We start from the raw sequence: 27,531 nt of genomic DNA, 5'->3' as shown, positions 1-27,531 counted from the left end.
ATTTCGGTCATCTCGTAAACATTGTGCGCACTTCCTAGAGAAGGCTTTTGACGTAAATTACAAGAAACGTGGTATCCACACACCTTTAAGCCCTTAAATCAACACTTCCCGCAAAGGCAGCAGTTCTGTGGCATTTTAGTCCTAAACGGGCACAGAAGGCTTATAAACTTCACGGCAGCTATTATCTGGGTGTTTCTCAGGAGCCCGAAAATTCCCCCTTTGCTGGCTGGCTGGCTATAGACTACTTCTCCCACATGCCGTAAATCACCCCTGGCTCTTAATGACAAGGAAGTGAGTGAAGGAAAAACGTGCCTCGTCATTTGTTTCCAATTTAGATGATTGCAAACATAACCGGTGCACGCTTTCCATTGAGGTCGCGTTGCGCGTTATTTCTTCGCATTATTAGAAAGACCCGCTTTGTGGTTAATGAGGGTAAAGGGGAAACAAATAATCTGAACGAGAAGATGGGATATCCATATTCCACATCCTTCACCTCCTGCATTCAATTGCAGAACAAGCTGGAACACTGCAGCGCCGACAAGCTTAGCTCATATGAAGTAAGAGATATTGCAGGCCCCTGGTTCCTGATTAGGAGGTATAACTTCAGTTCCACTGCACTTGTATAGTCTGTTTCATCTTCACTTTGCATTGGAATGGCTTTCTTTTCATTTGCAAAAACATATCCATGTTGCACTACATAAACTTCAAAGTTACGCATGTCCAAAAACAAAAACAATGTCGACACCCAAACAACTTGAAGTTAGTCAGCTTCTAACCTGACGAAGGTACGTACATCCACCAGAGTCGGCACAAACCATCCATTCTAAATCATTACAAAACAGTGACAGTGATACAAATATATATAGTTCTCACTGTATTTTACTGTATGTGCAAATGAGATTCTATATGGACAGAACAATAATGCTTTAGCAAAAACATACAGTAAGTAGAAAGTTTCCCCTTGTTCAATGTTTTATTTTGGGCAGGGAAATTAGAATAATAAACTCCAAATCTCGAGTTTCAGACTCAAGCTTTTAAATATAAATTAAACAGTAAATATACACAGTAGATCAGATATATTATACCTGTACACATGGCGTCCTCAACAATCCTTAAAATTTTTAGTATGCAGTGTCGAACATTTACATGTCCTGTTTAATTCATGCTAGTCCCCTCTCAGAAAACAGGAGCACTGTTAATGGACTGCAGAATCTTGAATAAAGCACACTGCATTTAAGAAATGTGTGTTTTCCCTTTTTTCCTAATCAAAAAGGTGTTTATATACACATTATAAAGCAATTAGAGGTATAAACCAGCATTGATCGCAACCGTTCTTGGATGTTCACCAAGAGCTCAGCCGCAGCTCAGATGCCTCCAGCCTACACTGTGCTTAACACCCCTGATATATTTTTTTAAATAAGGTGAGGTCTGATTTATCAAGAGAGACAAAAGCCCAAGGTCACCTACCTGCAGCCTGGAAAAGAAGGGATGGGGCAAATATCCCACTAAATCACTGCGCTTCACAAATAAATTCCTCATCAGTAATTAAAAGCAGGCTGGCCGAGCCCTGTGTATCAGCTCATCAAATTCATTGCTCATCTAGAATAACAGATCCACATCTGCAGTCATTACAGCATGCCAGATAAATCAATCCACTCAACGATGCTTTAAGCCATCTCAGCTCCCTTTTAACCGGCTAGATATTTATTTCCCACTGACACTTCTGACATTCTATTTACTGTAGGCAAATGGAACTCATACGGTACCTTGTAATGGCTTCACCAAAAACCCATTGTGAGACAGTTCTTTGGAAGACGAATGCCCCCAATAAACCGGCTTTATGGTTGTCTTATAAGCTTCCAATTTTTCTCCTCTAAATACTTTGTAAAATGGACTATGCTTTTCTTTAAAACAAATCTACTGCCCCTGTAATAAAAAGAGCTTTACCACTTATTTCACAAAGGGGGAGGACAAAAGGCTCAACAGGTTATTGGATGTATGTGAACTCTTTGTGTCCGAACCGCGCCGGGACTTTAATCTTTCTTCCTCAGAAAAAGAACTTGAAACTGCATCTGAATGAAAATAATGGACTACTGTGTACAAACTAAGGCACTTGTAATAAAAAACATTGTGGAAGATGAGCACGATACAACAAGACATTTGGTACTTGGCATTTCACGGGTTTATTAAAAGAGGGTGCAAAGCTTGCAAGAACCTTTTCTCGAGACCAGAATTTCCAAAGCGACACCCCAGTATTCTGACCGGGGACACTGTGCTGCGAGGTGCCATTCTTCGGATGAGACATTAAACCGAGGTCCTGACTGCTGGGTCACTACAGCACTTTTCAGTAGATTAGGGGTGTTAAACCCAGAAGCCGGACTACATGTTGGCTTGTACCATCTATTCTCCCTAAAAAGTGTTCCCCCTTTAATTGGTGAAGTGCTTTGCTTTCTCAGTTTCCCTCCTGATCCCCTGTGCAGTGGGATAATGACTGCTGCATATATCTAGGTGGGAGCTGCAGTTCAGTGGTGGATGACGTAGAATCCTATCATTGCTTGGGGATAGAAAGTGCTATATAAATGTGAGGAAGTATTTTATTATCATTATATTATATATAATTATATATGATATAATGATATATATATTAAAAATAGAGACAAATTATAACAATCACCATCGTCATCATCATCATCATGTGATGCTAAGGATGAACTGCAACTGTTAAAATCCCAAATTTTAACATGTTAACAATGTAAAAATGGAGCAAACCCCTGATCCATGCTAGTCTTAGTCAGCTGCCTGCTGTAGTCCGGAACTCTACCTAACCGGCCCATGCAGTTATACTTTCACTCCTTCCAAACACTTGCGCCAATTTACGTAAGTATCAGGTTTCCTTTAAAATAAATACCGGGGGTAAGGCTGCATTGAACAGAAAGAACTTGACAGTCGATTACAGCAGTTACACACACACACAGCTTCTACGGGTCCTGCTGCTTTTTTCAAAGTGCCGATTATCGAAATACAGCTAGACACCTTAAGGCCAATCTTTTTAAAAAGCGCCAGTATAAGTACGAAAAATGTAAATGTCTTTCTGGAATAAAATCAGGTCATTCACTTCTTACTTGAGGCAGCAGATACCACTGTATGAGATCTGATCATGCTTCATTGTTTAAACAAAAAAACATTTACAAGGGGTGCTTTAAAACTCCTTTAATAGGTTTTGAAATTTACCCCCAAAAAGTTAAGATATTTTAAGTTGAAGTGATTCAAGATAAATGTTGTTTCAGTTAGGGGAACAAAGGAAGCCATTCATCACATGAGTGTCATTTTTTAAAATAAGGTTTTCTTTATTTATTTAAGCACAGTGACATCACACATCACATTAAAGGCCAGCTTTTAATAAAACTGCAGAACGTGTGTGCATCCCAAAAATTAAAAAAGGCATCCACTGAATGGGGTTTTAATATAGTTTAAAAGAGTTTAAAACTATATTAAATGTTAAGTTGTTAGCTGGAAGATTCAGGGTTTAATAAGCTCTGAACGCAAGCACTGCAACACACTATTACTGATGCAGAACCAGCTTTGAAAAAGGCTTCCGGAACCCACAGAATGTTTTTACTAAAGTTTACAATTGAATAATGCGGCCCAGGTTTCTTGCTGGAAGAGTAATCTTTTAAACATCCCTTTGGAGACAAAACCTTGGTATGATGTCACGAAACACCACTTCACATTACATCCAGCACACCTCCGGTTGTGGTATGCGTGGAGCAGATGCGATTTCCTTTGATTTGTTTTTTACAACTTCAGGCACAAAAAGCATGCCATTTCAGGGACGAGGGGGGGGATAAGGGCAACATTAATTTCATTATTAAAGTTAAAAGGGAATGTAGCAGCAGCCAGCCCTGACATCAGATTTTATACAGCGAAGGAACGAGGTTCCTGACTACTATGTCACTAAAGATGCCATGGCACTGTTTCTATCAACAGGGGTGTTAACACTGAAATCCTCAGATCAACTGAAAGCACTTCACCATTTGGAAATTTCTCACTTCTCCACCTGATTTGCTATGTAGTCAGAATACTGGCACCCATGTGGAGAGTGCTCTAAATGTATGTCTATATGTGAATCAATTTAGGATCCGTCAAGATGAAAAGTGCAATATAAATCCATAGAATTTAGAAATATTATATGAACTGCAGGTGAAACAGAACATGCAATTGTGATTGCCTCGGGGTTATTATTAAAGGGTTTAAAATACAGCCCTACTGCATTTCAACACAGGAGTCAGACACTAACTCTTATAAGTCTATTCAAAGGGAGGTGGGGGAAGAAAAAAATCTATTAAATCAATAGTCAAAAAGTCGACAGAAATATTGCAACAGAAAATATAAATAATTATATAATAATGTAAAAATAATATACGTTTTCACTTAAGCACACTTCTTAAATTTTGATACATTGTTGCTTACTGTTGTTGCTAACAAATCATCGCAGAATATTTAATGTCGTATGCACATGGCCCATTTGGTGGAAGAATGCTTCCCTTGGTAAGAAAATGAAAAACAAACACAGCTGAGACGCTCAAAATCACAACAGTAAATGATCAACAGGGAAAGAGGAGGAGGAGATTAGCCTGGCCATTTCTCCACAAGCGCACTAACAAACCCAAAGCTTTTTCCAGTATATCCAGCCCGTGTTCTTTTTTCTTTCCAGTTAATGGAAACCAATTCAAAACTCAGCTGTTGCCAAGAAGGATTAAGATTGCCCTCATTTCCCTTGATCGTCACTGCACCCTAGTTGCACATATTGGTGCAGCAGTGGTGTAAATGTAAAATGCCTTATTTGTAGTTTTGTCAAATGCACCCTTCTACCACTATCCTTTATTTTACACTCAACAACACCAAACTGGCAGAAGATGAAAGGGTTACAATTTAGAGTTACTTTTGTATAATATTTTAGGAGAGAGAAAACACTTCAAGAAACACAGAGCACAATATTGAAGGTAAGGGTTTAGGATATCAACGCCAGATGTCTATGTTCTCTGAGAAAACTGTAGATGTGGAACTACTGCACTTTTTTATTCCTAGGCTGTCTAATTTTCGATTCTTAACTCTATTAATATCTAACAACGTTGCTCTCTGTTCATTCAAGCTGGCTTTCAAAGAGCCTGAAGTCTAAAATGTCTTACCCACATTGGCCCTAGTTTTCTTTTCTTTATGCTCACATTGAGCAATCTAGACAATCTAATAGCTCTAAACCACCCCCCAAAAAAACCATACCGCTAAACACATCATAAAATATTAACCTGTATTAATGGGAAGCTAGTTAGTGTTTCTACAAATGGAATTTGTTCTCTACTACTGTTCCTGCTCCCAGCGCACCAGTGCCATGCCAACCAAATATTTTGACTAACAAATACAGTTTGTCAAAGCTGGAAAATTAAAGATTAAGGGTCTCATTAAACAACCTCGTGAAATGCTAAACAAAATTACATTAATGATCTTTTAGGCTAATCTCACTACAAACGCACAAAATACCGGCTCTTCTGGTACAAACTACTTGGCGATTTTTATGTCACTTCTAATTTTCTGCTCCTTGCTTCCCCCATATCCCTATCCAAAAACAACCATTTAAAACATCACTCCTAATTAGATGATTAGTGCTTGGAAGGGCAGGAGATAAGTCATTTGCATAATTCAATCATAAAAGTTAGAGATACATATTTCTATGTTCGTTTGTACAATTATCTTGGCTGTCCTGGGGGCTGTGATATTAATGTGATTAAACAATACTTCTGCACACAGGCGAGTGTCCTCTATTAAAGCACTGCTAGAGGCAAACGAAAAATTAATTTTAGGAGACAATCAATTTTATTCTACATGACTGTAATAAATATAGCCCATCTGCAGATGTGTCATTAAGCTCAGAGAGAATATTTCCCAAAGTCAAAATGACACGAACAGCTCTGGTTTTCAGTGAGAGAAGACATGATTTTCCTGAAGTGCCTGGCATGTTTCAGCTCCTCATATTCCTTTTACGCCTTATACTCTCCCGTTACGAGTGCTTTAAATCATCTGTCTCCTTCCCACTAGTCAGTCATTTGTTAAGACTTCATTTTTGTATTTTCAACATATCCAAAAAGCTGTAAAAAGCCCTGCAAAAGCACTTCAACCTAGGTGTGTGACAACAACGTAGGAGCACATTTCCTGCACCAGTCTTCTAACTCTGAACTGAACAGACAGTGACACAGGGGATCCCAGTCAATGTGCTCGAAGTGGTCATGAGTCTGCTGCTGCAGTAAAATTCAAACCAAATTTGAGCTATGACACCGTCGCTCACCTTCATAGTTCTCGCTCTTAATTTCTTTAAACTCCACTTTTTCGAAATTTAAAGGTAAGAGAAAGAGAGAACCATTTTTCAGTTTTAACCCTTCATTTCTTATTCTTTAGCAACCACTTTTTCAGAATTTAAAGAAAAGAGCAGGGGAGAATACAATCAATAATAACAATATTTTGCCTTTAGAATATTATGGTAGTAAAAACTTGTAGCAAAACACATATTTGATTACAGACCAGAAATGCCAATTATTTAAGATATAATTGGAGCAGAATATGTTGAAATATCTGTTTATGCACATAGGTTATATATTCAAAATAGCACTGTAGCATTTCCATTTATAATGCAATACATGTGTCTTTGTTTTGGATTTTATTCATTAGTTACGCATGGAGTTTATTACTTAAAAAAAGTCTAGCACACGAACAAGCTAGTTCTGATATCAATAACATTTCCTATGGCCACAGGTCCTTTATAAAACCTTATAAATGTTCTCACTGTACAGATATGAATGCAAAATTCCTTAAACATGTCATAAAAGTACTTTTGCAACCTTTGCTTTTATAGTAGAAAGCAATAAATCTCAGGGGCAAAAGGTCACAAATAAAACATGTTCAGTCATCAAAAGTAAAAACAAACACTGGAATGCAGTTTTCTTTTCAAATCAATGAGTTCTTTCACACCAGTGTTCGTTTCACAGTTTTATTATACATTTGTAAAAAACAAAACTTTGCTTTTGACATAATAAAAGAGCTTCCTCTCCACAAAAAAAGGCAAAAAGAGATATAAATACTGGCAGTTTTTTAAAACAACCACTGTCTTTGGGACATTATTCCACTCCCTGGCCCCCTTCTTCTTGTAACACATCAGACACAATAAACCCCTTTGTGTTCTACTGAATGAATTCAGTTAAATGACGAAGTGACACCCATAGTGACCAGATTAATAGACATCAGGTTTAAAATCCTTCAAATAAAGTTGCCAACAATTCCGAAAAATATATATTTCCGATGAAAAACTGTCCCCAAACTGTTTAATTTGAGTCCGTCACCAAGGAATTCATTTTCACACAATTAACATTGTCGGCCACCCCTGCTTCTCACAAGCTAAGCATTTGCTGAATCGGCGATTAATTCATTATTTAAATAATAATGAGTTTCGGGGAGGAGGAAAAGACCACGTATATAAAAAAAAAACAACATATAATTTATGCCTGACATTAAGAAGCAGGGATTCTTAACAAAGAGGCAGGCCCACTCAAGGAAATATTTATTTGTCTTGGGTGTTCGCTCCCACTTCAGCCCAAGGCAAAGCCGTAGGCTAAAAGCCATCCATATGGTCTCAGATTTAACCAAGTCAAGCACACGCAGTGGAGATGGCGGCCCTGATGCGAGAAAATCTTCTGAAGTTGTCGGGCAGCAACTGAAGAGGGTGCAAAAAGAGCTAGGGCACAGATATGTGGCTAAATCTCTTCCACCGGGCAGTTAGCTCATCCTTGAAAATAATCTTTCAGATTATGGAGTGTGATGGCACAAACTGATTTTTATACTTCCTCTCCTCCCTTTAACTGCCCAAATTAAATGTTGCAATTCATGCGGACAGCTCTGAAATGTGGCAAGTGGATGTTTTTTTTTAAATATAAAGCACCCGGGTTATTTTTAAAGCACCTAAGTAACTGATATGCTTACAGCTTTGAGAGGCAGCAAGTTCATTTTTTTAAAGCATAATAACATGCCAGGAAGATTTCTTCTTAGCCTCACTTAGAGATTAGCAATTTTGCTAAAGAGATATCAGAATTCATATCAATACTAAATGAGAGCTTTAAACCATTTTTCTTGGATTACCAGGGTTTCTTTCACTTACGTTTTGTTCACAATATTTATCCAAGACATATATGCGTGTAGATCCAGTGCTTTAATTCTGCATCTTAAAACACTGCTACAATTTGGCAGACACAAAACACAATGTCTCATTAAAAAATAAAACAAAACCTAGCAGCATATCTCAGCTAAATGTTTTCCATTAATAGCAAGCAAATGTGTATATGCAAAGTGGTATCGCCTACTCAGTTAAAAGCAGATTCATACCCTTAATGTAATTCTCATCAAACATAATTTACTTTTATTCTGGTGACTAAAAGAAAATATTTTTTCCACTCACAGTTTGAACTAAAATTGGACAAAATTCTGATATTTAATCAAGAAAAAAAGGTTTGTTTTCAGTTTATCATGGATTTGTTGTACTTTGCAAAGAACCCCAAAACCCACAGAAAAACAACTCTGTCACCCTCCCTCAAAAAAACGTGAGTTTTATTCCAAAAAGGAGAGCACACCCCTCCCACATATTAAAGCTTCCCTGACACACGCGCCCCACCAAAGGACTGAATTCTTCTTCAGAAGCAAAAACTGCCTTACAAATTTCATGTCTTTGGAGAAAAAACAGTTAAAATTGCTAATCCAATACACCTTTTGGAAAAAAAAAGCCCATAAACACAGGAGTGGAAAAATAGCACAGATGTTCATCTCTAATGCAATTTCCATTCAATTTCCTAAGTGAAGTCCCCAAGTGCAAACTAGTTTAACGTTATGTTTAGCTTGCAAATTCTTTTAATAAATAATGAATGCAATAAAACCAGGAGATCAATTGCAAGCTGAGAAATCATAAAAGGAGCCCTTTGTGCTCAGCCCTGTTTGCTGATTCGGAAAGTTTTCCCTTATTTAAATTGGTCGTGTCAGTTTTAAAGATTATGTTGAAATGTTTTGATTACCTCCCTGATATCTCTGGTTGCCTCAGTGCCTTTGCCCTCTACGCGATTCTGTAAATTGCCATTTTCAGCCACTATATCGTAGTTAATTAAAGCTCCTGTGTCCTTTTTTCCCTACTTTATAAAATAAAAAGGAGGCAGATGAGGGAGAAGAGGTGCTGAAAATCAGCTCAATCAAACATTTTTTTCCATAAGATGCACCATATTTATATATGAATGTAAACTGCTTTGTTGATAGGCAAAAATTGGCAGGTAGATTTTTAACACACCGAAGACCAGAAAGAAATGTGATTCCACTGCTATTCAATGGAGACTAATTTCTTTACAGACCAACAACTTCACTCCAGTTACCAAACCTCTCCGTTCCTGCCCATAAATGATTCACACTTTTCACCAAATAAAAGATATAAAAGGTCTCCCTACCAGTCAGTGGTAATGAACTCAGTGAAAGCAGATTGGTTCTCCAGAACATAGAGGACTAATAATGTGTACCCTGATCTGCAGGTGGAGGAGTGCTAAAAGGTTAATTACCGAATCATGCCAAAAGTGGCCATCTGGACTTCAGGGTACACAAACAGAGCTGTCTTTTCCAGATCTCCACAGCTTTGCCTCCAGAACACTACAGAACACTGAAACTAAGCTGCTTGTTCCTGATTTTCTCCACCTCTGACTGCTAAGAAACGTTGATCAATCCACTTAATAAGCAAGGAACCAGAAGGTTCCACAGGACTGAGGGCACAATGAGTGTTTGACGCTTTGAAAGTGTTTTTGTCAGGAGACAATCTGAATTTGTCGCACTTCACCCAGGTATAATACAACACCTGTCTGTGCGAGAGAAACATTCGTCACGCCACATTCTTCAGACATCCCTTCAAAGGGATGCCTCAGTAAAATGCCCCCAAAATGGTATACAGTTAAAAGAGACCTCGGACACAGCAACCCCTTTCTTGCCCTGAACTTATGCGGACAGGTTTAGCATCATAGCTTCTGCTCACTGTGTATCCTATGTATTTTAATGCTAAATGTATTTAAAATTAAATTATTTTTAATTACAGTAGACTGAAATAATACATTGCAATACTACAACACAATTTGTTTGGAAACCTACGTGCCAGAGGTCATGTTGAACGTTTCAATTTTCCACAAAAAACATCCAAATCATTTACAAAATGTTACACACCATAACTTACAGGGCTGTAAAAGATTAGATAAGACAACACTCTTTTGATAACCTGTTTAATGTAAATGATGATATTACCGCAGCTACAGAGTAACTCTTTAGATAAAATAGAACTTTGCTGTGCACCTGAGCCTGTTAAGAGCTTGACCTGGGAAAAAAAAGAAAAAAGACAAAGCTATGGCACAATTTGATATTCAGTATCCAGATCAGGTACACAGAATTATGTCAAGCAAAGTTTAACCTGCTTTGGGTAAGAGCACAGCCCTGGGTTTCAATCCATGAACATATTCATGCCTTCTGCAACGGGAAATGAAAATGGAAGATATTTATTGTTGTTGGGTCAGCTTTAAATTGGTGTGTGCAGATGTTTTGAGGGTATTATTTCAATACATATTGTTCCACAGAGGAAATGCATTAAAAAACTTCATTCATGCCCTTTACTGACATTGTTGTTACATGCACTCACTGTACAACTTAAAGACAATTAAAACACCTCACTTCCCTTTCTTTTGTAATCAATTACCAGCTGACTTCACTCACACAGCAGAAAACAATCCCTAGATTCAAAGATTAAGCCATTAAAATAAAGCGTGTTTACACTTATCATCAGATTTTGCCATCTGTTTAGTGGTTCTTACTAGTAAGTAGAAATGTACTTTTCAGTCTTGAAACTTGCGTTTTTGCAAAAGCACGTGTTTCGCCAAAAAATCCAAAAGGAGCAAAAAGATTTATAATCGAACCTAACCCTAGAACAGTATTATCCATTTTTCTATAAATGTGTGTTGCATATGAATTGATTGTGTTTATCTGTTTTTAAAACACACTCTGCCAGACACTCAAGATGAATGTCAACCCTGACAGTTCTCAGCTCAAGCAAATTCAATTCCGTTTTCACACACATTGTAAATATTTTAATAAAGACATATTTACATATTACAGGGATCCATAGTGCATATCAGCACGTTTCTAATCACTGTTGTCAGCATAACCATATGAAAAATTACAACTCATTTTCTTTCTTCTTAAAACACATTAAATACCCAAACCTTCACTTAAAAATTAAAAAAAGCTTCTTTTTTTTTCTGGGAGCTGTGCCTTGTCGTTAAAGCTTCAAGACCAGCATCTAAAAATCAATTAGACAACTGAACACAAACTCCACGGATTATGCTTGTTGTAGAAGGGCCCAGCAAAAATGGGACCGGCCTCTTTAAAGTTCCTTTCTCATTGACATTGCTGGCGGTGCATGGGAACATTAATGCATCTGTCATGATAACAAGCTAAGAATAACATCTAGACATCAAACCGAGCAGAGAATCCATCTGAAGTGATTCATTCAGATCTGTCTCATTGATTTATTAAACACACGGCAACATCTGCAGCCTCGCAGAGCCGCTCTGTGAAAATTAATTCAAGATCAATTCAAATGGAAAAAAAGTGCATGGAGATAAATCAAAACACAATTTGCATGCAGTTCCACCATCAGGCTTATTTTCTACAAATGCTAAATTTCCCTCCTGCGGCAAATTGTTTTTAGGTAAGGTTTTTATTACAGGAGGCAATATTTTTTTAAAATAATTTTATCTTTCGACCAAAAAAAAAGAAATACAGTATGGGAACTTAAAAGCATAGTGCCTTCAGATAAAAAAATCCTTAAGCACCATTGGCACCATTTATGAAATACTTTAAAAAAGTAAAAATGAAGAAAGAACGGTTTAGATCAACATGGTTTCCATCATTATTTTAATAAAAATATTATAATCTAAAGTCGGCACTCGGAATTATAAAATAAACTTAGAAAGTTTATCTCTTTCGGAGTTATTCAGAATTGAGTGTCTAACACCCGCTCGTCGGCATCAAAGGAAACCTTTTCTGATATTCATGTTCTTGCACAACAAAAAAGTATCGTTGTTTAATATTTATTTTTTGAGTTATTAGTTATATACTCTCCTTTTCATATCGTGCTGCTTAAAGTTTTTTTAAGTTATTTTTTTCACTGGCTAAATACTATTGCAATACATATCAGTAAAGTATAATGACTGGTATTATACACTAGTATTAACGCGAAACCACATGCACGATGTTCTTCTTGCACACTGATAAGCAAAATAAGCATGTATCGAAATTAAATTTTAAAATAAAAACGCTTAAAGAAACATTAACTAACCAAAATCATATTTTTACGTAAAAATAAAACTGGAAAATCCGGACAAATCCAATAGGTCTTTTTCAAATGCCATAGATATTCGTTCGTTTAGCAGCATTTCATTGTTTTAATAGAACACGAACCAACCTTGCGCTTCGCCTGGATATCTGTGCTAAATGAAGTACGAGCCTATCGGCGTTGCACCTTCTGTATCACAGTACTATCAACTCCTATAGGACTACGATTACAGCAACCTGCTTCAGGCACTCTAACCGGGACGATAAATTATTAATTGATTAATGTCTTAAACTTGAAGAATCGAGCATTTTCAGTAAACAAAACACCTTCTGAAACTGCAACTCTTTACCTGAATCCCACCCATCAAAGTCGATGCACCTTCGGAATCAGGTCTAATTATCACCCCCTGAACGGAGTGATGCTAGTGAGATAAAAAAGGGTATATTGTCCAAACACAGGGCTTTGATACAGCCCGCTTTTGCTCTGAGCAGCTGAAGAAAATTAAAGTTGCGCACACGACTTCCACACGCAAAAAAAAAAATTACAGCTGAAATATAAAGCCTTCTGAAGCCGGTGGCATGAAGTTTAAAAAAAAAAACTTTTATTTCTGTGGCTCTCTGTGCATCTCGGTTAACCCACGTTTTAAGAACAGAATTTAAAAGCAACCCAATTCTCTGGCAGTAAACAACGCACAAATATTTCGTGCATTTAAGTTTAAACACATGTAAATTCTCATCAGAGTTTGAAAACTTTTTTCTTTAGATATCAGTACACGCTTTGTAGGCATCTATTTGCGTTTAATAGCTACATTTCAATATGTTTGAACGCAAAGGAGGAGGGAGAGGGTTTCACAAACCTCGCATTGGTACAGTCGTTGTAAAGGGCTTCGAAGTCCTTGCGGGTAATGAGCTTGCAGCGGTTCACCCCGGGCTGGATGGCTCCCAGCCCCCGCAGAATCCGGACCTGCTCGACCGTGCAGACCACGGGAGATATATCCAGCCTCTTCAGCTTGGTGTACACGGTGTGCAGTCCGCCGACCAGGTGCTTCAAAAACAGATCAAAAACCTGGGGGAGGCAAATGAGCTCTTGTCCATCCACCGTGAACGAGGCCACCTTGACCCCATGGACCTCCACCATCTTACACTCATTATTGCCGCTGGTACTGTTGCTGCTGCTGCTGCTGCTACTAATGAAAGTGTTGATCATGCTGTTGGTCAGCCTCGGGGACTCCGCAGGGCTCGTATACAGGGGATCCGAGCGAAAGAGGCCCCCCGACCCCGGGTTGGAGGTGGGGGAAAGCACCGGAGGAGTTGCTGAAACAGCCATGGTCACTTTTCGAAATTTTGTTTTCACTTGCGCTCCCTCTCTTTCCCACTCACACTCACTCACGCCGGATAGTAGGCAATAGGCTACTACCGTCCTAGCAGTGTGGTTGAGAAACCGAGGGCTGCATTCACTGTTTCAATCAGCCAGCCCACCTTAAACAAGAGTGGCATCCCCATTCACTAATCAGCTCCGCCACGGCCGAGCCCCGTCGCTCTCACTGGAGCTTTTTCTGAAAGGGACGGGTCTCTAATTGAAGGGGGTCGGGTTATCATTGACAGCTGTCTAACGCACAGAGAGGGAACTTTTTCTCGTAATTGTTTTTCCGTGTATCTGTACCGTCAGCATCATGTTCTGTTTGGTTTAGCTTTGTTTCTGTTTCATTACATTTACTTTTGCTTCATTCGATACGTTGCGATTATTGGCAGAATAGCATAGTGATGTAAATTATTTCATTATGCATTATCCACGCCTTTAAGTGTAACCTGTCGCTGTAAGATACCTATTCATGTGTCTCTGGCTGATTTATGAGCGTTTTATATATATATATCACTTGCAATGAAAGTATTTTGGAATGCGTATCTTAGCGTGTGTCTTTTCAGTGCCCAGCTCATACTGCGCTGCCGTTCAAAATACACTTGGCCACTTCAAAGCCGATTTTTAAGCTTGTTGCTTGTTCATTCTTGGATGGTTAGCCGAATTAATTAGCTATACACTTGCAGTGAAATATATTTTTTCCTCAAAGTGTTCCCACGTTTGCAACTAGCACTCTGGTTTCTAAAAGGTAAAAACTTTCTCATCCATATACTGTTTATAGGCCTTATGGTTAACGGTACAGTAAAATAAAACATTTACAAAGCGTTGGGGAAAGCGCAGTAACAAAATGTAATGCATTATATTTTTTCAGGTCATTCTAATTGTACTTCAAATCAAAAAGTAGTATTTAAAGCGATAAAAGCATGCCGTGCGAAACGGAGCAATGTGGAGTAAATATTATGCAAAGGAAGTGCAAATATTTATGTTTTCTTTTAATACACTTCCCCTAAAGTCAACAACGCTATTACCCTCTTCATATTGAGAGCTGGAAAATGTAACAAATGTTTAAATGGAGAAATGAAGCTCAGGGTTAAGTTCCATCCAATAAAACGCAATTCTAACTAGCACTATACGGGGAAAAAAGTAAATTTCGGTGGGCAACAAAGGCTTTCAGCTTATTTCAGCGAAAGTTCACATCCAGTTTTGCACAATAATGCTGTTCATCGCATGGGCAAAATAAATTATAAAAGTAAAAACACACTTAGGTAATCTGAACCTACACAACGTGTGTATTTCGGCGTGTTTTTATTGTTTATCCGATGTTTGATTGCATTCTGTTTTTTTCCCTCGTAATGAGGAAACCAAAACTGCTGTTTTGCTGTTCTCAAGAGCTTTGTCTGGTCCCCGGAAAACAGCTGAAGAAAATCTGACTGACTTGATACCAATCGCTGCCACTTGTGTTAACCTTGCATGAAATTGCAGTGCATCCTGATAATGCGGTGTTTGTTTCTATCAAAAATCCCCCCGCCGACTTGTTTACGTTTTATCAGAGATGCTCTGTTGTTTAATCAGAGCACAGCTCTCCGCTATATTTTATTTGTCATCGTCGCACACAGCAGCGCCCTGTCATTTAGTCGTTTTCTGTCATTTACACTTCTCTTCTTGCGATGGAGGTGGCGTCGTGAGTTGCAACAGATAGCATGCTTTTGTACGAAAAGCGCATCTTGAAGTGTGCTTTACAGTACTTTGTGGTGAAATTTATTTAAAAAAATGAAAAAGTGGGTCGTTAAATGATATTTAATATCTGATATATATTACTGAATAATCTATAGTTTTTCTTACTTTTAAAAGTTAATCCAGAAAAAAAAGGAACGGTACTTTATACTGTATATACAGTATATATTCTCAAAAGCTATATACTCAAACGAAACAAGCCATGCTCTAGAGATTAATTTAAAAATGCTGTTTTTGTTTTTCTTCCTTCGAAGATCGTGCTGATAGAATTTGTCCCGATTCTGTGAATCCTTTTGGTATGCGTGAAGTATCTTTTTTCTAGTTGTACGTCTTAAACGATGTTATTTGGATCATATAAATTTACCTCACTACATTGCACATGTAACAAACAGTCAGCACACTCTTCCACTACTTATATTCTGAGCCAAGGAGCCAGAGACGGAGCTCAACCCAGGCAGTCCCTGCCTGGTCCCTTCATATTCAGACAAGTGTGATACTGTGAGTGAAGCTTGGGAAAGTCCTGTTTTACTGCTGGGATTTCTGTAGCAAAGTTTAGAGCTTCCTAGGCTCACGTATGTGAAATTTAAACTTAAATTTTAAAATACACCTTCCTAATTTCTTCTGCAGAAACAAAAGATATCTAAGAAACACTATCTCCACAGCCAACAAGGTCAAAAAGACGAGACTGACTATCTTCTGATAAAGACACTGATTTTAATCTAGGTGGGATTTTGCATTTAGTTTAAGACCAACAGTTCTTCACAGATACAATACCCTATATGTGATGGAAAAAGACATTGCACCTTTTATAGTTGTGAATAGAATTTTTTTAACGTGGATACACTAACAGGTGATGTGCACCTCATGTGTGCCAGATCCTAAACAGCAGAATAAAGCTGATTGTGCCCCATTAATTCAGAAGTATTGACATCCTGTACACGTCGGCGCAGTCTTAGACATCTTGGACACAATCAGGGGTGATAATACAAAGCATGTATGTTACAGAACTGCCACTTTACTCAAAGCCTCCTCCAGGAACATCTTCTGCTTAAGCTAATATTATAACAGCTTTCGTTCGGATGAGGGAGAAGTCATGTTTATCATTTAGCAATCTTTAATTCACATTGATTAGCATCTTGGAAAACTCCATCACAAAACATTAAGGTAAATATACATGAGCATAATACACTGGCTAATTCATCACCTTTACCAATCAAATCAAATTGGCTCACTGTCAGATGCTTTTCATCATGAACATCATTTTTTCCTCTCTGCTAGAAGGTCAATACTGTGCTACAAAATGCGAATCGAACATGATTAACTGTAAGCTTAAAACTAACAAAACAGCTAAATTTCAATAGAAGACCCCACCACCAATTTAGGGGGTGAGTGTGTTGCAAGAAGCTAGAGCTTTGTGCTGTCAGAGTCAATTCTATCAGTTCTTTTCAAGAAATGTCTGGATAAGATTGATCAATTAGCCACTATAAACCAAACAAGCTACTGTAGCCTCTTCTCATTTGCCACAGATTTTTGTGTCCCTGTTTCTGAATTAAGAAACGATTAGAACAACAAGAGAAGTCTACAGCTTTTGTGCAGGAGTACATTTTCAAAGATTGCTCTTATCCCATTCCACCAGGTTTGAAAACGAAATACCAGATTCTTGAGAAAACATCTCTCGTGATTTTTACAATCAATTTATTGAGTTGCAATTGGGTCATTATTTTGCTGTTACTAAATGTCATCTTGAAATAAGCTAAAACAGGTGTGAAGCTAAGCAGGTGTGAGGCTGGTCAGTACCTGGATGGGAGACCTCCTGGGAAAAACTAAGGTTGCTGCTGGAAGAGGTGTTAGTGGGGCCAGCAGGGGGCACTCACCCTGCGGTCCATGTGGGTCCTAATGCCCCAGTATAGTGACGGGGACACTATACTGTAAACAGGCGCCGTCCTTCAGATGAGACGTAAAACTGAGGTCCTGACTCTCTGTGGTAATTAAAAATCCCTGGGTGTTTCTCGAAAACAGTAGGGGTATAACCCCGGCGTACTTGCCAAATTTCCCATTGGCCCTTACCAATCATGGCCTCTGAATATTCCCCATCTATGAATTGACTTCATTACTCTGCTCTCCTCCCCACTGATAGCTGATGTGTGGTGAGCGTTCTGGCGCACTATGGCTGCCGTCGCATCATCCAGGTGGGGCTACACATTGGTGGTGTTGGAGCGGAGTCCCCATTACCTGTAAAGCGCTTTGAGTGGAGTGTCCAGAAAAGCAATTATTAAGTGTAAGTAATTATTATTATTATTATTATTATTATTATTATTATTATTATTATTAAAACACTGAGATGTGATTTCTTTTTGCCCATTTCTCTTATTGGATTTGCTTTGATTTCGTATATCACAGTTTTCTCGAGCTGCACCGTGCATAATGTTATTATCAGGAAAACGACAGAATTTACTGTTGATTAAATTAAAAAGGTAAACAAATTGCTAGGATATGTAGTTAAAAGTGTAGATGATTAATCAAGAGATGTTATATTATAATTGTATGACCAATAAGGCCTCATTTAGAGTATTCTGTTTAATTGTGGTCACCAAGTTATATAAAAAAAACATTGCTGCCCTGGGATTAATCTGTTCAGAGAAGTTGCTCAGAGAAAAGCAATCAGATTCCTTGGAGGGCTTTAGGGAGACAGGCTGGAAGCCTGATGTTTTTAGTCCTGAAAACAGAAGACTCTGAGGTGATCTGGTACAACTATTCAAACTCCTCAAAGGCATTGACAAAGTTAACCCAGAGGATTTCTCCAGAATGAGCAGCAAAACAAGAACTATAGGACAAACGTGGAAACTACAAGAAAATAAATTAAAAACCAAGGACAGGAAGCACTTATTTACTCAAAGGTTTGTGGGAGCATGGAACAAGCAGCCCAAATACTCTGGCTTCTTTCAAGGAGTAGATACTGTAGATGAGACCTTTGGATCAATTAACTACTAAAATAGGCTAGATGTGACAAATGGCCTCCTCTCGTTTGTAACCTTCTTATGTTCTTGTGTTCACTGGCATTTATTTCAAACAACAGACATGACATGCATTAGGTAAATGTATTCAGCTTATTAACATTCACCATCAATGGGGTTGATTAACAGGGGATATACAGAGTCTTGTAGTGCATGTTGTCACATAGAAGAAATACAAGTTGTTAGTACAGTAAAAACAGCTTTGCTTTGCATTTGTTTTATGAGATTTTGTCTCCAAATGCCACATATAGTCCCAGCCTATCTTCGATAGGACTCAAGTCAGACTAAAAGAGCCTCCACACCATACTGACATACCATGGTCTGTTGTACACAACATCTGTTCATCAGATCAACATCACTTTCACTGATGTCCATCTGGGTGATCCACACAAAACTTTGACTAATTTTTAAAGAGGGCTTGGCTCAGTGAGTTCACCTGAGACGCTGTTTACACTATCTGAATCTGTTGTTCCTATGAACACTGGTAAACACTGGGTTTCTGTGGTGCCATTAATGACCTGTTAGCTGCCTCTTCACAGTTGAACTGCTGACACATGGGTGGCTGAACATTTGCAGTGCTGAGGTATGGCCACTGTGAAAATATCATGAGGATGGGTGGTTGATCTCAGCAAAGTGTCACATCTCACGGTTTTTCAGACCAATAGGCCTATCCTAGATGGAGTGTGTTTGACTGTGATGTCTTTCCAGATGTCTTTAGAAATTGCTGAATGTAAATTGTCCAGATAGTGCAATAGTGCACCAATAAAGGTGATGTTGTCTTGATAAGTGGGGCTCATCGGTTCATTTTAGTTTTGAGCTTTCTTGATTTTCGCCAGGCTTGAAATTCAACAGTTTAAAGCATCTCATCACATAATGAGGTGGTTTAGTGTTTAGTTTTTAGTGTTCAGGCAGGATTCACAGTTACTTGACTATATCACAGTTAGTCCTGAGTGATCAGTTAATCAAAACATTGAATCTTTATCCAAAGTGTGTATACTTTATCTTTCTTAAAACATATATACATATGAGTGCTAATCTTCTGATGCTCAGTATAGTTTAGAACTTCCTTTCTCCAGGCATTTTTCAATTAAATTGATTTGTTGCAGTTTGCTCAGGGTCAGGGCTGTCTTGAAAGATTCAATGGCTCACTCAAAATGGTCAGGATTAAATTGCTCTGGATATAGTCCTCAGCATGTTCCATGCCTGGCAAAGTAAAGGCAACCCATGTACAGTATGAGCTGAAGATACATCTCCAATCACTGTCTGACATTTAACAATCAGGGTCATGCACTACATTGGTCTAATGCAGGCCATCATTTTATCTAGTACTGTTCGCATCTACTGTGCAAAGCATTTAAGGTTATACTGGGAAACAATCAAGATTTTACATTTAGAAAAACATACAGTGCTTCTCAATATGCCATGCGGAAAAAGAAACAGATTTCCCCAAGCTGATCATGTCTTTTCTGTCCACTGCTTTCTGAAAACACACTTAGCAGGTTACACAAGTCTCTTCCTCATCTTTAATTATTTTTCTCAGATCGTAGCAAAATGCAGCTTATCAGAATTACTATTACGAATTTGAAATTTCCCAATTTGAATTTTTTTTAGTCCTTTATACTCATGTGAAAACAGTAGAAATAGTAGTAAATTCCAAAAATATGACAATGATATTGATAATAATAATGATATCCCAAAGGTGGTGCTGTTGATACTACTGTACTGCATTCATTGCATATCACATTAAATACATTAAATAACAAGACTGGAATAATTGTTAGGAAAACAAGATCAAGCTTGTGGGTGGGTGTCAAACATTGTCTTATTTTTGGCCATGGTAATCTAAGCAGCATTGTGTGATTTTACACGTGATATCAGTTTAAGACTTCAGAAGATGGACATGGATATGTATTTATAGTTAAAATCTTTGAGCTACCTGGTATTTTTTCCTGGAAATAAAATAAGAAAGAGTAAATATAAAATATTTAAATGCTATTCTATATCTATAAATCATTTATATTGATTAACTTCTTCAAAGTAAAAGCAACACAAATAATGTCCCCCTGGTATTTGAGTACAAACTTTAGATTAAATGTTTCATGCGATCATCTCTTCTATACAAGTCAAGGCTGGAAATACTGTATTCTAATTATTCCTTCACATAGCTTTGTTTATTGACACATATTTCTGACAATTCAGATTTAACCACTTCCCAGAGAGCAGTTAAGAAGTTGCACACCTGACTTTCTTCTATCCTTCCTGTTCCAGAATGTTCTGAGTGGGGTAGGACCATAGAGCCATATGCCAGTATATCTACTGTTCAAGTAATTGGGTTTGAGACTGATTATGAGTATAGGTCACCACAGCAGTATTTCCACCTTTTAACCTGATCTTGTCAGATATCAGAAGATACACCAGGCTGCTCCTGGGATTGAAAATCTCCATGACAATCCTGGCTGCAACAGTAAGTACTGTTGGTAGACCTATAGGTGATACTCCTCTCTCTGGTGATACTCCTCCCACTATAGTGACAGGAGAGATTGTGCTGTCCTTTTTAGGGAGACACAAGAACATAAAAACAGTTACAAATGTGAAGAGGTCATGCAGCCCATCTAGACCACTTGATTAGATGGTAATTATTTGATCCAATGATCCCACACAGCCACTTCCTGAAAGAACCCAGGGTATTGTCTTCAACAACATGTCTGGGTATGTTCACAAGCTTTAGGTTAAAGCCTCCTGTTGCCTCCTGTTCTCAGTTAAACATGCACTTCCAATTAGTTTCTACTGTGTATTTCACAGTTCAGCAGCTGGGCTGACTTTCTCAGTGACTGTGAAGATTTTGAATACTTGTATCGGATCCCCTCATAGTCTTTTCTGTTCAAGACTAATAAGGTTCAGTTACTTCAGCCTAACAGTGTAGGATTACATACAGTATTAAACCAAGGTCCTGACTGGTGGGTGATTAGAGCTCCCATGACACAGTTCTTAGGAAAAGATATGTTAACCCTGCTGTCCAAATGCCACTCTTTGCTTGCACAATCTGACCTCCATAAAGTTTTCCCTTAATTCAATTGGTGAAATAAGTTTTCTGTGCTTTATCTGAACTGTTGTGTCGTGGGGTTGCTGGTGTATAATGGCTGCCATATGACATTTAGGTAGATCCAACATTTACATACATATGATATATGTGTATATGACATATTTTTATGCTCTAGGTTACCGAATGATGCTGAAGTTGTGAGTTTTGGTGGGTCTCATTGTTTCATGAATACCATAGTAATCATTTTGATTCAAAAAGGTTATGCCTGGACTATGCACATTTGTATTCTGGCTATGGGACTAATTATTGTAATTGTATAAATGTGTCTGCTTGTAAATTATGTAATAAGGCTTGGCAGAGTTTGGAAGACAGTTGCTGCACATCAAAAACTTGCTATGTAAACCTATTGCGTTAATAATGCATTACTTGGGGGCAAATGAGATGCACAACTGCTTTATAATAAAATAATAATAAAATATTTTTTTAATAATGTATTATTAGGTATTTTGTCAGTTCTTTGAGGTTTAGTGCCACTCTCTTTGTAATGTTAATCCTCATTCTAACTACAGTGTGTACCTCTAAAACTTAACAGTATGTTAACCTTAATTATATTTAATTTTTTGAATATTTAGTTGTTGGATATTTTCCTTTCCTGATTGAAAAGTGTTTGTAGTCCCGTATTTTTGTATCTTTTCTAAATTTAACAAGATAATTAATTATGTCAGAGACAATATCAAATAATAAAGGAAGAGACCAGTCTTCATAGAGATTTTTGTGGTACCCCGCTAATTACGTCATTCACAAAATTGAGATGTCTCCCCTTTTTAGTACTCTGTTTTCTGCACATTATCTGCTTCTCAGTACAATAGATGCATGGTATCAAATATACTGTATTGATATATATTATTGCTGATGCTTCTTCAAAAAAACCCAACACATTAGTTAAGATCCACAATTTCCAAGTGTCTGTCTCCTAAATTCCTGTTACCCTATACTGTAGATAATCTTCTTATTTAATTGATTGATGTCTTCATTTACTTGTAATAGAACAATTCATGTTTTCAGTGACTTGGAAAAGTCTGGATAACAGTCATTGAGTAATATGTCTCATCTCTATTGGTACAGCTGAGATCACATCATCAGACTCAGATTATTTGTTTGTTATAAGAGCTCTTTTGTGTCTGCATACTGGTGTGAGGCTCCTCTGGCATTAATCAGTATTATACATTGCATGTTATTATAATTTGGTCTACAGGGAACAGTTGTATGTAAAATATTTGTTCAGTTTGTTGAATGCTGTTATATGTTCATCTACTACAAGAATTCTGTTACTTATTTTTACTTCATCCATTACTGTATGTTTACACCTCTTGCACAAGAACTTTTTGTGTTAATAATGTAGTGTAGCTTGTCCTTCTTTTCTGTTTATGATTTCCTTATTTGTGCTTTTATTTTCAGTTTCCTTGTTTCTTTTTCCATTTACCTTGTTCTGAAAACATTTGTCCTTCCCCTTATTTATTTTGAACTGATCCATTAAACCATTTAGGTCACTATCTACATTTTCAATGGCTCGTATTTTACAAATTAATTTGTCTGGTGCAAAAGATTTAGTTTTGAAATGTAACAATGGCATTTTCTAGCATCACAGCAAAATATCTAACTTATATGTCTCTTACAATCAGACTCATTCCTTAATATGTTACTTTTTTAAAGTTAAGAAAAAGGCTTTGCACTCTTCCCTTCGTGTAAAATACAGTACATCTCAAAGGGTAAATGCGTTATTATCTTGATTAATCTCTTGTACCCTCAGCTCTGTTTTCTTTACTCTCCTACGGTCATTTGAAAATGTGATTCTATTTTAAAGCCTCACCACCCAGTCCACTTAAAAATACTTTTTACTGCCATACACTGTATTTCCACAATCTGCTATGCCTTTGGGTATTCAAGGTGTTTTATAATAGGAACCTGAGCTCAAACGAGCTTCTGCTTGTTTAACTCTCAACTCACCAAGACAACAAGGTTGGTCCTGCCATCTGCAGTAGGACAGCTTCCTTAGTGCTCTACCTAGTGGCAGAATTCTTATAGTTTGTCGTTGTTCTCAGCCTTAAAATGGATGGTGCTTTGAAACCTCAGATTCTGCAATGATATATTAGTGACTCCAGAATTTCTTTTTTCATCAAACTCTTCCATTTTATTCACCATGAACTACCACAAGTGTTTTCTTCAATCATTTTTAGAACAGTCTCCAGCCTTTGATTCGGGTCTCAAGCGAAGGTTATTTTTTGTATTAAGTCATACGCTGTGCGAGTGGGAGGCTTTCTTTTGCCAAAGACATAAGGCAGCCCTGACAGGTACCTGAGAATCTTCTGGGTTTTTCTCTCCGTCCTCCCCTTTTGTTTGACACTGACATTCCTGCAGCAGTTACACCTGTCTTAGATGTGTATGTGCCACAGACAAATTGCTGTCATTCCCTTTGGGATGTGAGAACTTTCATATTCTATTTGGATTTCACACTGACACACGTCATATACTGTATATTAACTGAGATCAGCTAGAGAACACAACCAGCCTCTTCATTTCAGCCAGTCCAGAGATAATATGAACTCGGGTTCTTAACTTAAAATCAACCTGAAGCTACCCAGGCATAGAAAGTTGTTTTTTGTCTCAAGGTTCCTCTAAGTTGAAGGCGATTCCTTATGAATATGTGGCAGAGATTCTGAGATAATTGGATAAGTAGGTGACGTTGAGGAAATGATCATGTTAAGATGCTCAGGGTATGCAATGGTAGGGGTCAGTGAAAGAATAAGAATTGAATGTGCTGAGGGAACGGACTGATGCAGAGTGAGAGGGAAATCAAAGTATTGTTACTTAAGTTATGTGATCAAGTGAGTCACTAGGGGAGCGGTGGTTTCAGGTGCTGGGATATCAGTTACCATGTGCAGCTAATTCACATACGAGTAACAAGGAAAAGCCTTTCATTTCTTTAAAAACACATTAAATTTAGATAGAAGACTTACAGAACACCTCTTGGCATTGATTTTATTTCCAGCTGCCTCTTGACATACCATCAACAGCACAACAACATCAGCTGTGTTTATTCCATTGATTTCAGGTTATGATTGAAAACAGTTACAGATAATTTCAGCTGTGATGCTTTAACCAGCACAACAAAGACTTGTGTTTTACTTTTACAATGCACATCATGAACATATTCTCTTCCTATAATACTGAGGCAGGCTTTCTAGTTCCCTGTGGTACCGGGGTAAATTTTGGGATGATAAATTGTACAAAACCCAAAGTGGAATTTGTTCCAGGACATCAGGGTTAGTTCTCTTACTATCACAAACAGGGCCTTGGGGAATATAAATCAGTTTCATCCAAAGGATGGCACCTCATACAGCACAGTACTCCTGGTCACCATACTGGGGCAATGGTTTGAAACTTCTGGACCATGGAGAAGAGTGCCACCTACTGGTTCACTAGCCCCACTTACAGCAGCAACCTGGTTTTCTTCAGAGGTAGCAGGAGTTTTAAATTCATCGACTTTTAGCATCTGGCATATTCACAAAGCTCTGTACCAACTAAACAATTGCAAAAATTAATTATTAGTGAAAACACAAACTTCAAAGGGGGGAAAGTGGTTTCAAGGTTGCATGGAGTATGAGGCTGAGAAGAGAGTTTATGGATATGAAAAAATACTGTAAGACAATTCTCACTTTGGAGATGTGAAAAGACATAAAGACGTTCATGTTACCTAAAGCTGCGGTGTTAATGGCCCGTGTCACACTCCATGAGCGTGCAGGGCTTCTCAATAGCCTGCAGCAGGCTGCAGGGCCTTTGCTATCAAATGCAAAAGTCTCTCCAGGTGAAGAGTTTATAGACCTTGGGGTGCCCCTGGTGCTGCTATGAGTGATGGCCGTAGCGCAATACCAACTAAGAGTGGAAAATTCACTTCCATCTGGGCCAGAAGCTCAAATCCAGTGCCACAGTATGGAGGTGCCATCTTTAATATGAGACAAACTGGTATCCTGACTACTGGAATACTGCACACCCACTGGCACCATATCTAAGTGTACGAGTGGGCCGGAGGTAAGTTCCAATCAAGATTGCACAATTTATCCTCTCTAAGGATGAACACTGAATTTGATCTGTGTAAATATTTCTTACTTTTCCTCCCTATATGCTGTGTAGTGTGGATGCTGGTATAGAAAGGCTGCCCTGGTGAACTCTGCACTTCAGAAAAGTGAGCTCCTTCTGATGTGTGAAGTGCTTTGGTATCCTTCAGGACCTTCAGGAGGAAAAACACAATATACCGTAAATGCACTGATATATTATGAATCACAATCTGGAAAACAACACAAACAGAAGCAAAACACAAAAGGGTTTCACGCACCACTGTGCTGGAGCAGTGGGGGGACGTTCAAAGGGAGAAATCAAATGAAAAATGAAACAGAACAACTATTCAGAAAAAGCTAAAAGTATTAACCAAGTAAGAGCAAAAAGTGAATCTGTTGTTGATCTGTTGTTAATGACAATGATTGAGAATTACTGCCTGTGAACACTCACAGGAAGAAGGTTTAGACATAGACCTACTCTATCTCTTTGTTACTCTGTCCACACTATCTTCCAGTGAGCATACACAGTATGCCATTGCAATGGATTTGTCAGGAAGCTTCCAAACAGAGCTGAAGTTCCTTCAATGGATGTTTGACAAACATTTCCGAAACAATCTAATAAAGCCATGTCAGCCAAAGTCAAGTGTGTAAATCCATTTTGTGGTTGTTTGTGGACTATCCATTTCTGCCAAATCTATCATTTCATAAATTCATTTTTCCATGTTTGAAACACTGAGCATATCTGAAATGGGGTACATGGCGTGTGGAAGACACTGAAAAGGAACAGACTGAGGAGTACATAAAATTTAATCCGATCGCAGAAGAGATGCAGCAATGTAGAGTTTGTACTGTAACAGGTACAGTAAAAGTAAGGATACTAAAGTCCTCACAAAAATTAAGGTGACCATTGTGTAACCACAAGGGGGCTGTTCAAGCAAAGCAATGAATCTTAAACAGAAACATGTTTTGGATTGAAAAGTTTTATTCCTGCGTTCTGAGACCCACCAATCTTTGCATCACAGTTCTTTCTCATACAAGGATGGTGTACCCTTGGGGTTTAAATGGCGGGTATTTACCCCATTTGGTAGAAGACGGAGAACTGTTTGCTGCAACACAATAAGATTATGACAGAAGGCATGCTTAGAAGCTCCTATCACACATCTGGAATATCTGCAAGATGGAATGATTTACATAGGATGCTATTCTATAGGACCTCCAGAGAGGCTGGTCACTCTGCTTCATTGCAAGCAAATGTCATGACCAGAATTTGCCAGTTGTTGTCTAATCTATCCTTCTGGGTAACAACTATGAAGATTTCTGACACATTTACACCGTATTGGATAAGTCACCCAGTTGGGTTTGGGAAGTTAGGAAGGGAACTAGATGGAGCTCACTATTGCCCCCTGTTGCTCGCTGGGTGCCATTGCACCTAGCTACTATGAGAAAGAAATATAATAATAATAATAATAATAATAATAATAATAATAATAATAATAATAATAATAAAGATAATAATTGCTTACACTTATATAGTGCTTTTCTGGACACTCCACTCAAAGCGCTTTACAGGTAATGGGGTTTCTCCTTCACCACCACAGAACAGTGATATTTGTGGTCTAGGTTTGCTGCACAAAAAAGAAGAAGCACTTGATTTTGAATAGCTTGACAGTTCAAAGGTTAGCTTGATCTCTACATTTTAGAATGGAGCTTATACCGATAAGTGGCTTTAAATATTAATTAGCTACTTTACCAATTGTAAATGCCAGAGAAGTAATAAAAACAAAACATAAATAACAATACACCAGACCAGCGTTTAATCACAGT

At 38.0% G+C, this 27,531-nt stretch overlaps 1 protein-coding gene across 4 annotated transcripts in view; it reads right to left on the bottom strand.

The window, feature by feature from the left end:
- The window catches only part of dacha (dachshund a), a 229,755-nt gene extending 215,857 nt beyond the window's left edge, over positions 1–13,898 (bottom strand). Inside the window, exon 1 of one of the 4 annotated variants that reach the window (XM_015351490.2) lies at positions 13,299–13,898. In XM_015351490.2, the coding sequence (XP_015206976.1) occupies positions 13,299–13,768 (470 nt within the window). In that variant the 5' untranslated portion in view covers positions 13,769–13,898. The remainder of the gene's footprint in view (positions 1–13,298) is intronic. The other 3 variants (XM_015351491.2, XM_015351488.2, XM_015351489.2) reach the window with 3 other exon arrangements.
- Between the last annotated feature and the right edge of the window lie 13,633 nt (positions 13,899–27,531).

Source organism: Lepisosteus oculatus, chromosome 8, assembly GCF_040954835.1.
Source record: "Lepisosteus oculatus isolate fLepOcu1 chromosome 8, fLepOcu1.hap2, whole genome shotgun sequence".
In the NCBI taxonomy this organism is placed as follows: Eukaryota; Metazoa; Chordata; class Actinopteri; order Semionotiformes; family Lepisosteidae; genus Lepisosteus; species Lepisosteus oculatus.
This window is presented reverse-complemented; position numbering and strand designations above follow the sequence as displayed.